This window comes from Cervus elaphus, chromosome 32 (genome assembly GCF_910594005.1).
Source record: "Cervus elaphus chromosome 32, mCerEla1.1, whole genome shotgun sequence".
Taxonomy (NCBI): domain Eukaryota; kingdom Metazoa; phylum Chordata; class Mammalia; order Artiodactyla; family Cervidae; genus Cervus; species Cervus elaphus.
The window spans coordinates 28,567,426-28,579,676 of record NC_057846.1 but is presented as its reverse complement, the minus strand read 5'-3'; the positions used below and the strand labels follow the sequence as shown (position 1 = coordinate 28,579,676).

General features: G+C 39.0%; 1 protein-coding gene and 1 long non-coding RNA gene across 3 annotated transcripts in view; one reads left to right on the top strand and one right to left on the bottom strand.

The window, feature by feature from the left end:
- The window catches only part of MSR1 (macrophage scavenger receptor 1), a 76,171-nt gene that overhangs the window by 30,128 nt on the left and 33,792 nt on the right, over window positions 1-12,251 (bottom strand). The window contains exons 8-9 of one of the 2 annotated variants that reach the window (XM_043893854.1): window positions 10,498-10,551; window positions 5,374-6,436 (exon numbers count right to left, since the gene is read on the bottom strand). In XM_043893854.1, coding sequence (XP_043749789.1) covers window positions 6,426-6,436; window positions 10,498-10,551 — 65 coding nt within the window. In that variant the 3' untranslated portion in view covers window positions 5,374-6,425. Of the gene's footprint in view, window positions 1-5,373; window positions 6,437-10,497; window positions 10,552-12,251 lie in introns of those variants that run through there. The other variant, XM_043893853.1, reaches the window with a different exon arrangement.
- LOC122688047 overlaps window positions 1-12,251 on the top strand; it is a 55,609-nt gene that overhangs the window by 30,552 nt on the left and 12,806 nt on the right. The window lies entirely within an intron of this gene.

Genomic DNA, 12,251 nt, shown 5'->3' with positions numbered 1-12,251 from the left:
GCCTGAGACCTGAGACGGGACCATCTTCTTGCACTCCACTTTCTTTCCTGCAATAAGCTCCAGCTTTCAAAATTTTAATTTTTAAAAGAAAAGTCAAGAAGAATGCGAACTCTGAGGCATCTCTGCATGTGTCCAGCACTGCTACTTGAGTGGAAGAAAAGAACGGAGGTTAAAATGACTTGAGGAGTGTAGTTATTTCAATTATTATCATATTGCTTGCCTTACTGTCATGCTTTATTTACTTTAAATCATTTAGTGGAATTATGATTTAGGGTTAAATTTATTACCCAATGGTAATTATTGTATTTGAGTTCCAAATATAGCAAAAAAATTTTTGTAAAAGTCTAGTTGCAAGTTAACCCAGAAGTCCTAGTAATATAACAAAATTCCTCTGGAAAGGGACCTGATTTTCTTTTTTTAAGATAATTAGTCTAGTGATGTATTTAGCTATGAAAGGCACAATCTGGTGTGAAATAGAATTTCTGTTTTATGGCAAGATCAAAAAATTTAAACATAAATTTTTTTCTGCCCTTTGGCCTCTTCTGCCCCCACTGTTCATTGTATATCTGCATTATGCATCAACCAGACCTCACCCATCAGCAGAAATACCTGCTCAGCTGTAAAGAGGAACAGTGTCCTAGCATCAAGACAGCTCCTTAAAGATAACGTTCCCTCTAGAGCTTGTAAGGGGTCACATGACCTAGCACGATGACCTGAAGATCTGGATTATGTAAAATGTCAATAATACCATCATTTGATGCACAGTCCTCTGTCTCAAAAACTTTTGCAACTGGGCCTTGACTTCCAATGGAGCTCTCTGAGATGCTCTTCCCAAGCTATCATCCTCAAATTTGGCTCTAATGAAATTTTCCATTTCTTCCTTTGATTGACGGATTTTTTCTTTTACAATGGCTATCAGATGTCTGGAGAAATATGTTGAACTTCTTGGAAAAATAATTTAACATATTTTGAATCTTCTCTGGAAGTTGAAAGAAACAAGTATTCTGGAAATCCCAAAACAAAGTAAAGGGGAGAAACCGGAGGAAGAAGATCCCAGCTGAGCAAGGGTGTGTAAAGTTTTTTGGTTGCAGGGGAGAGTCTGAGGATAGCAGCCAGTGAGGAAAATTTTGTGTCTAATCTAGCTGGTTTTCAACACAGTCAAGTTCAAGGTTCAGCTTGAAGTTGTAGACTCTTCTGCTAACATTTCCTGTTAGGTGTGATTCTTCAGTAAAATTCTCTTACATCCCCAGGGAGAACTAGGGAACATTCTCAAATGAAGGGAGACATGTGGTGCTCACTGTTGGAATGAACGATATGGGGGGAAGCAACAACAAAGATGTGTGGGTGTGAGTTTCCTCAGGCAACTATAGTAAATGGTCACAAACTGTGCGGCTTAAAACCACAGAACTTTATTCTCGCAGTACTGGACATCAGAAGTCTGAAATCAAGATGGTGGCAGGGCCTTGTTTTCTTTGAAGAAATTTCTTTGAAGGATTTCTGGGGAGAAATCCTTCTTTGTCTCAGCTTCTTATGGCTCCAGCAAGTCTTACATTCTCTGGCTTGTGACCAGATCACTTTAATCCTTGCCTCTGTCTCCACGTGGTCTTTACTGTGTCTCTGTGGCATTCTTTTCTTATCAAGATGTCCATCACTGGCTTCAGGGCCCACCAGAATCCAGAATCCTCATCTTAGCCTAACTACACCTGCAAAGACCCTACTTCCAAATAAAGGCACATTCTGAGGTTTCAGGAGAAAAGGAATTGCTAGAAACCCTATTAAACCCACTATCACAGTTGTTGCAGGGGTTTGAAAGAGGAGATGAAGGGAATATATTTTTTTCATATTTTCATCAAACTGCTTTAGACAGGAGGCACTGGAATTGCCTTAGGATATGAGGGTGGTGCTCAAACAATTTATTACAATTTTATTTCAGAATTAAAGGACTGACCCCCAACCCCACCCCGGATTTGAGGACTGCGGAATAGCTGGGTAGTAGACACTTGGTTGCACTGGAAATTAGTGACTTAACAAAATTAACCATGATGACAGTGAACACCCATAGTTCAATAACTAAAAGATTGAGAATGTGTTGCATCAAAATAAATGGTAGTAAACTCAGATGATACTGAGTAAATCTGTTACAACTTAAAAGTTCTTACTTTGCAGTGGATTAAGCAGGATGTAAGTGAGAACACAGCAGAAACGGGGGTGAGGGTAACCGGAGCACCCAGGAAGCGTCCTGCAGGGTAAGCCACAGTGGGAGATATTTCCGGGACACTTCATGTGCAAGCAAGTAACTCCTCTGGCTGTTCTAAGGAATCTGATCTTGAGATTTGCACTGTAGGGAGCACAGTGGCCAGAGAACCAGGTTAAGGGGGCAAATGATCCGTTGTGACCTGGGAATTCCCTGGTGGTCCAGTGGTTAGGACTCAGTGCGCTCACAAAAGAAACAATCTTGGATTAGTGTAAGATGATGTTTACTGCAGAACAGGAAGCCAGGACCCGGTTCTCTGAAGAAGGAAGGAAAGCCATTGGTGCCTCCAAGCTTGTGGAGACATGGGAAGGGGCATGTTGGGTCTCTCTGCTCCATCTGAACTCTGGCACATACCTGGGTGAATTACAAGCTTTGCTGATGCAAAAGACCCGGCTGGAACTGTATTGATTTTTTGTTGTTGTTGTTTCCTTCTCAGTATCTCTGCTGAGAGTCAAGCTGTGAAACAGCTGGGATAGGTCCTAAACAGGACCAGTGCTAAGCCCTAGACTCATTACTGATTTAAATCTCTATTTCAATTTACAAGACATATTAGTTATACACACTATTAAGGAACACATCTATTGCTTCTTAATGGAACACTATGTGTTTTTAGCAACCATCTGTGGAATCATATAAAGCTGAAAACACCACATAACTGTTGAGAATGATCAGTGTTTATGTAAGTTACATGGAGCCATCACTGTTCGGGGACACTGCTCTGCTGAAGCCCAGCTGGGCCACTGAGGAAAGGACAGTGAGCAGTTAAACAAGAGACATGATGAAAGAAATGGGACATCCAAGCAGCAACATAATTGGGAAAAAAAAGTGTTCAAATGGAGCCAGTTACTGAAATAAAGATTGAATATTAACAGGTAGCTTCTTCCCCTGGCATACATGAGTAGCTCTCAGCAAGGTAATGGAAGCTTGGTGAGCATTCCAGAAAGACTATATTTCTGAGTTAATATTCTTTAGGGAGAGACTGGAGGCAGTGGCTGAAACAGGATATGAAGGAAGAAACATAAACAGAGATTAAACGAGAATGCTTTCTTGGAATCTGACCTAGTGGAATTCATGTTCTAAGAACTTTTTCTTCCATAAGGTCTTCAAATGATTAGGCCCATCCTAGATAATCAAATTGCTCATTACAAATCTCTTTCTCTCCCTTCTTTCTCCCTCTCTCCACACCCTCCATATGATATATTCTTGGTATTTATGTATAAAAATATAGAAAACTAGTGTGGGAGTGTTGGATGGAAACAAATAGGAACTTTGGAGATCAACACACCAGGTTTTGCGTTTCTGTTGTACCACTTATTAGAGGTGAGCTTCAGTTTCTAATCTATAAAATGGGACTGATGATAAGACTTACCTCAAAGGCTCTTCTGAAGATCAGATGAGATAATGTATTAAAGCCCCTGGTGCTGAGAAAATATTCTCCAAATGCTCATTATTACAATTATTTTGTGGTTGGAGAAGAAGCCTTGACTTTGGTCAGCTGATTGCTTTCAGAAAGACCAAGATTCATTCAAGGGTGTGCTGAGTCCTCAGTAGTAATCAAATGAAAGACATACTGATATTTCATATCATGGTATGAGTTTCACTGTATATAGTCTTATTGGGCAGAATGCACAGCAGAAAACACGGACATTAGTACTTGGTATGTTTAGGACAGAGCATCATGCAGAGTATTTAATTGTATAGCAGGAATTCCATTTGCCTGAAACACATACACGTTGAGGTTAGGATGAGAACATAGCAAACTATTAGGACAAGCATTAGAACTTGATGCAGACTTATTTTCTCTTTAGTATGTTATTAAATCGGGTGTCATGTGTCCATCTGAACTAGACATTCAGCATCTACTCTTGTCTAGAGAAAAAGCCCTTCTGCCCTAATGTGGAAAGTTCAGGTTAGTATTTCACACACTTAAGAAGTTCTTTGCAGCCTGGAGAGTCAGATAGCTTGTGAACTGAATCCCCTAGCATGGTGTCCCAGGGACCGAGTCCTGCTGGAAGGGAAGATGGCTCCCAGCCATCGCCTGGCCCCCAGCACGGAACAAGGTAGGACACCCCATCCAATGAAACCACAGGCACAGAGATCCGACTCATCTTGAGACGTCTGCAATAATTGACTCCTCAATGTTGCTAGTTTGCTAGCATTGAGGATGGGTGGTCTGATTGCTCCCTGCCCCTCTTCTCCTGGAGACCTTAGTGTCCAGCCGGCATAAACCCAGAGTACCACTGACAGCTCTAATTTGTTTCAACCTTTCCTGGAGCTTTCTCGTCAGCAGTGTCGTCCTCCAGGGCTCATCTTCTGTTCCTCAGAGCCTGGAACTCCTGTTTTATTAGCCTGACATTTGGTTGTGACCTGTGTTGACAGCTTCTGGCCTCTGGTGGGCACTCAGTTTAGCCGCTCCTTTTATTTATAACTTACGCTCTCTTCCTCGGCTCAGACAAACTCACTGATTTGTGATCTGGTCACACTTGCGTTGCTCTGTCTAATATAAAATCTCATCCAAGTCTCCAGCATCTCTCTTTTTGTCCATGGCACTTATTTGGCTTCTTGCATTTTCATTTGGCACACATTTGTGTTCTGATTGTGGATTTAAATGTCTGCATTGGACCAGTGAGAAAGAATAGCTCCAGGTTAGAGAGACCCACCGGGAACTATGCCTTACGAGTATTAAGCGCCTCATGATTTTACAGAGCATCTACATACACGGAGTATCTTATGTGACTCTCACGACAAACCTGTGAGGTGAGTGATACAATGCCCATTTCACAGGCGAGGGAATGAAAGTGGGGAGACACATAGGGATGCAACTGAGAATTCTCCTAGAACCTTAATATCCTGAATCCTGGGACTATATGTGTTAAAACTTGAAGGGAAGGACAGGTGAGAAAATTCCATCTGCTGATTCATAGAGAGAGACAGACATTCAAAATGAACAAGAAATCCCACAGCTTCCTTTTTTGTAGTTTGTCTTTTCCTACTTTTTCTCCTTTCTCATTTTCAGCTTTTTTACCTACAAAAAATATCTCCAGTTCTACTGAAATATTTCTTTTGCTCCAGGCTCTATACAGGATATTTAAAGTACAAAGAATTCCTTAAAAAAATGCTTTTCTTTATAGTTTTTATTGAGTAACATAACTAACACACTTAGAAACTTTGTTTTTACATGTGCTTTTACCAAGGATATTAAATGCAGCAGGCTGGTGAAAAAAGCTTTATAGAATAAAACAGTTTCAGCATTTTTTTCAGCATTATTTTTTTTATGATCAAAATATTCTTGCTTGAAAGAGCCAGATAATTTAAGGCAACAAATTCTGATTTTTTGGCTCAAAAATGTTGAAGGAACTGCCCCAGTTCCACTTGATTTCATGATAAAACTTGAAAAACATATGCCATAAACTGGAGAATAAGAAGACAAGAAGGTAAACTAAGCAAATCAAAGTCAATTTACCTTTTTAAAATTCCAAGGAATTGAAGACTCTTGATCCCCTCTGAACACCCACGGAGCCCAGTTCCTTCCCCCATCTAGCCCTGCTCTAATGTATAAATGCTTCTGTCCATGTCTATGTATTTCAGGGACAATTAGTTCTGGAAGGCCAGAGACAACAGCTATCTTATTAGCTGTTAAGTCTAGCTCTAGGAGGTATATGGTAAACATATGCTGAACAAACAAATGGATTCCTTTATGGCATTGCTATCTCTGGTTGAGACTGCTATGTTTGAAGGTAAAGAACTCACATATAATCTGTTACCATGAGATTTCTCCTGGGAGCCAACGGATTCAGGAGACACTAGATGAGAGGGTGGCAGAGTGATCTTGGCCTGGCTCTGAGGAGGGTAGGAGAGAGCAGTCTGCAAGTCAATACATGGAGGCATCCCAGCTCAGGGACAGTGGTCATGGAGAGGTGCTGGAGAGCGGACAGGTATGAGCAGGGGAGCAGAGGCCCCAACAGCACCAAAGGACCAGGAGAGGAAGGCATGCGGAAGCTGACACCACGTGGGAACCAAGGTCGTTTGGAGGAGCCACAAGGGGATCCTGGAGTCAGTTGTGCTGATGACTTGTCCAGAGATGAAGGGCCTTTTAATGAGATGGTAGCACGGGGTGTCCCGCCCAACCCACCTGATCTTCAAAGGGGCCTGCCCTAATATGATCAGGGAGTTACGCTGGTCCTGACACATATATGAAAGAGGAAATAAGAATGAAATTAGAACATGCTCCAGCACCATGCACAAAAATAAATGCAACATGGATTAAAGGCCTAAATGTAAAACCAGATACTATAAAAATCTTAGAGGAAAACATAGAACACTCTCTGACAAATATCACAGCAAGATCTTTTTTTGACCTACCTCCTAGAGTAATGAGAATAAAAACAAAAATAAGCAAATAGGAGCTAATTAAACTTATAAGCTTTGGCATAGCAAAGGAAATCATAAACAAAATGAAAAGACAACCCACATAATGGGAGAAAATATTTGCAAGGTGACCGACAAGGGATTCATTTCCAAAATATACAAACAACCCATGGGGCTCAATATCAAGGAAACAAACAGTCCAATCAATAAATGGGTGGAAGATCTAAATAAACATTTCTTCAAAGAAGATACACACATGGCCAAGAGGCACATGAAAAGATGCTCAACATCTCTAATTATCAGAGTACTGCAAATCAAAACTACAATGAGGTATCACCTCACACAGGTCAGAATGGCCATCATTAAAAAATGATAAATGCTTGCAAGGCTGTAGAGAAAAGAGAAACCTCCTACACTGTTGGTGAGAATATGAATTGGTATAGCCACTACTAAGAACAGTATGGAGGTTCCTTAAAAAACTAAAAATAGAACTACCATGGGATTCGGCATTCCCACTCCTGGGCATACATCCTGAGAAAGCCATAATTGGAAAAGACACATGTACCACAGTGCTCACCGCAGTACTATTTACAGTAGCCAGGACATGGAAGCAACCTAAATGTCCATCAACAGAGGAATGGATAAAGAAGATGTGGTGTGGAAAACTACTCAGCCATAAAAAAGAATGAAGTAATGCTGTTTGCAGCAACATGGTTGGACCTAGAAATTGTCATACTAAATGAAGTGAGTCAGACACAAAAAGACAAATACCATAAGATACTGATTATATGTGGAATCTAAAAGAATGGTACAAATGAACCTACATGCAAAATGGAAACAGAGTCACGGATACAGAAAAAAAAAATTAAAAAAGAAAAAAGTTACTAAGGAGGAAGGGGGGGCGGGATAACTTGGGAGATTGGGATTTTCATTTACACTCCACTAAATGTAAAATAGATAACTAACAAGGACCTACTGTATAGCACAAGGAGTCCTACTTAATACTCTGTAATGATCTATAAAGGAATAGAATCTAAAAAAGAGTGGATTCACTCTGCTGCATAGCAAAAACTAACACAACACTATAAATTGACTATGTGTGTGTGTGTGCTAAGTCGCTTCAGTTGTGTCCAACTCTGCGACCCTATAGACTGTAGCCCACCAGGCTCCTCTGTCCATGGGATTCTCCAGGCAAGAATACTGGAGTGGGTTGCCATGCCCTACTCTGGGGGATCTTCCCAATCTAGGGATTGAACCCGAGTCTCTTATGTGCCCTACAAAAGCAGGTGGGTTCTTTACCACTAGTGCCACATGGGAAGCCAAATCAACTATATTCAAATAAAACTTAATTTAAAAAAAGCTGAACCCCACCCCACAAACAAAACAGGAAGTCATTTATTATTTTCTTTATATTTAATTCACACTTAAAATATTTTTAAAAATTATAGCAAATTAATTCAACATCAATTTTCATATATTAGAATTAATTGAAGATGTGGGGAATAAGGCACTTTCATACAGAATAAATTGGTGCAACCTTTTAGGAGCCATTTGCAAGAATCCACCAAATTGTAAAATGCATGTCACCTTTGAATTATTGATTATACTTCTAGCAAATTCTCTATTAAAAAACATTCCCAAAAGATCATGTAAGAGAGTGCTGAAAGTAGCATTGTTTCTTAAAGCCAAGCTAAAGGAAACAAAAATCATCAAGTGTTCATCATTAGGGAATTGAATGATATATTATGCTAATTAGGGCAGCACTATATTAATGGAATAGTGTGTAGCCACTGAGAGAGAAAAAAGTACCATAAGTATTGCCATGGCAGATGATTGGTACGCTAACTTAAATAAGAAGACAGAATACACTGTGTAGATATTTCTGGATATGATTCTTTGTGTGTTTTTGAAGCATTATGGAATTATATACTCTCCATGGGAGAATACATGGAGAGGAATCTGGAGGCTATGCACACACATTTATACATGGAAATTCCTCTTAACACTTCTTCAAATAAAGCAAGCACATAAACTTCAAAACAGCCTTGAAAATACCTGTAACTGAAAACATTTCCGAACACATCTGAAAACAAAAAATGTTCAAAGCATTTGAAAGCCTCAGGTAACAAAAGAAAATGTGAGTGCTTGGTTAAACAGGCTGCAAAATAAAGGTTTCCCTTATTTGCCAAGCTTGGCCAAAGTCAAGGTTAAGAAACTCAGAGAATGTCTTAAGAAAAGACAAGAAGGAGATAAAGAACCAAAGATGGAGATTCCCATGAACAGAGGAGCCTGGCAGGCTATGGTCCTTGGGATCACAAGAGTCAGACATGACTTAGTGACTAAACCACCACCAAAGGAAGAGATAAATTTTGAGATAAACATGCAGATAGAGAAGAATTACACAGGAGCTCAGTGAAAATAAGTGGGTGACGGGGGAAAGGGGAAGAAATGGAATACAAAGTAAACAGCTGATCAAAGTGATCACATCAAATAATAAATGGACACAAAGGAGACTTTTTCCTAGCCATGGACTGTAGCCTGTCAGGCTCCTCTGTCCATGAGATTATCTTGGCAAGAATACTGGAGTGGGTTACCATTTCCTTCTCCGGGGAATCCTCCCGACTCAGGGATCAAACCCATGTCTCCTGAATCTCCTGCATTGGCAGGCGGATTCTTTACCACTGAGCCACCTGAGAAGCCCTCAATACAATAACAACAACACTAATAATCACTGACTCACATTAAAGCACTTTGAGGATAAATAATACTCAGTATTGTTCAATTTAAGGGCACACACAGTTCAACAATGAAGCAATTATGGAAATGACTGTAGAAAGCATCATGTGGTTATACCACACTTAAATGACTGGCATTCACAATGGTGACCCTAAGTTGCCTAAATGTGGCATCCACACACATTATTAGGCTAAAATAATTATTTTTAATAAGACAGAAAAATTAGTACTGCATTTTTAAAACAATAATTACAATGGAGAACTGCTAGATTTCTATGGTTCCATGACAGGATTTGCCAAAATCTGTCTCAATCAGGCTCCTGATGGGTAAAGATTATGATCATCTCTGTGGGTATCACCTATTCTCACAGGCACACACACACATATACACATTACATGCAGCGCCTAGTGTGAGCACAGAGAAGGAACACATTGGTTTCTGAGAAGTCAAATGTGAATTCCTCATTCACTTTCAAAAGTTTTTCATTATATCTGGTAGGTTCAGACTAGACATACAAGTGTTGACTTATAAAGATAAGTCATCTAATATTTAGTTTTCAAGGTCCAATTTACAGATTCTCTACACTGGAATATAAGATCACCATTCCATTCACAGAGAGTCCTGTTGTGAAATCTATGCTATTGCAGTTTCGAAGGTCTGGGATATTGAATATCACTTGTCAAGTTTTTATCAAAACAAAACACAAAAAAACCCCAGCTGTCACAGAATTAGTCTGTCAGCATTCTTAGATTGTGCAAATTCCTATATGTAACATTTCGGTTATTTCGGTTAGTAGGTAAGGAGGCTGTAATTGTTTCTATTCATAAGCTTGATTTTCCTTCAGCAGATTGAAATTGGCTTGAAAATTGAGCAATTTTCAGTGTGAAATTTTTAGAAAATTACGCTCATCACAAAAACTAAATACAAATGGGTAATGAGATTTAGAGCTGTGTAATTTAATCTATTTGCTTTATTCCAATTAGCACAGTTTACTTGTAGAAAACTGTGGCTGACTTTCAGAGCATCTATGGATCAACACTGAAGTTCTCGACCTTTACCTCAAGAGCAGCCCACCACTGTCACAAGCTTGTTTATTACCAAGGTGCACAGGAAAAAAAACCAAGAAATTATAAACTTACTTTGCATGCTCCCACTCCCTTTTTCTCCCTTCTGGCCTTTTTGTCCATTAATTCCTTTAAAAAAAAAAAGGAAAAAAAATTAGTAGGCAATTCAAAATGCTTGCCCTAAAAGGAGACAGAGCTTGACAAGGTTATCTAGAACATCAATGTATAACAACTTACAGATGCTCAGACATAATAATGTTGGTGATGATGATAACGATGATGATGACAGCTATCATTTTAGAAGGCTATTACGAACTTGGCATTTTATGGGTAGGTCCTTTACATACATTATCTCAGATTCCTTACCAGGGCATTAAATGTTCCATTTTCCTAAAGTAAGCAAAACTGAGGAGTAAGCAGTTTGTTTGGGGCTTATGCATGCTCTTGTCTATCCTTTTTCTCTGTGCCTTCCTCCCTTCCCCAGAAACTCTAGTATCCTCCATCTCCTCCCAAACCTTGATTTTCCATTCCCATTACAATTTTTCTATCTTACTTTCTAGTTCTTTTTTCTTTTGTGTGGAACCTCGCAAAGACTGAGCTGTGAATGAACTTCTGGGAGAGCTGAGATCCTGATTACCTCAGTCCTGGGGAAAGCTGGGAAGGTTTGAGGGGGTGTCTAAACCTCTAGGCTTCGAGACATTTTGGCTTCGAGAAGTTTCTTTCACATAGTTAAAGGTGTGGTACAAAAGGTATTCTAGTAAGGTTTAGGGCTTCAGATACTTATGGAAACATTGCTAAGACCCTGCTCTTTGCTAATGGATTGCTATTCCACCCATGGTTCCATTCGGAAAGGTAGATCCAGAGGATCAGTTCTTAGCACCAACAAGAGACTTCACGAGGGACAATCCCGTCTCATGAGAGGGGTGCTGCTCTTGCTTATTGATTCTCCTTCCAAGGGTCCTCAGTTGACTGTCTTGCAAATAATAACCTTCCTGGTATAAAATGCATGACTGATCACAGTGCCTTCTATCTCTAAGTCAAAATCTTTATTAACATTCTTGATTTCCTCCAATAACACCAAGGACTGCTCTCTTTTCATCCAAGAACTCAGAAAGCAGAGTTCAAAAACTCATGAGCTTTGGGATAATAACAATCATTTTAAAATCACTTGTGTTGAATTATTTTGCTTGGCCACTTATTAGGTATGTGGCTCAGAACAGGTCTTTAAACCTTTCTGAGCTAAAGTTTATTCTTCTTTAAAATGAAAAAAAAACAATACTTTCTATTGCAGAGTTGCCTTGAAAATTAGCAACCATGTTTATAAAAGGCCTTGCCCATAAGAGATGCGTATGAGAGATGGTAGCTCTCATTATTTGTTGTACAACATCACTTAGCTAGAATGGTCTCCATGATCTTATTCTCAGTGAATCAGAGAGGATATTTTCATTTCAGTTCACTTTTTTATGGTACAATTATTTTAAACTTAATTTTTGTTTTACTCTTTATTTTGGATTTTATTTTTTTGTCTGTTTTCTCCTCTAGTTTACTTTGCTTCATCTAGGCTTTGTTTTTGAACACTTGTCCTTATTTGACTTTTAGAGAAGATTTTTTTTTTGATCCCCAATTTACTACATTTTAAAAAATACAAAATAATGTGTGATTTTATTAAAAATTAAAATTTCAAATTAAAATTTTATTGTGAAGATTTCATGAAATACCAACCATTCTTTATCAGAGTATGATAAAGAATTGTTTTATATCTATGGTTTTATCTATATCTAATTGTTTTATATCTATGGTTGCAATGTACATCATTAAATTCACTTTTT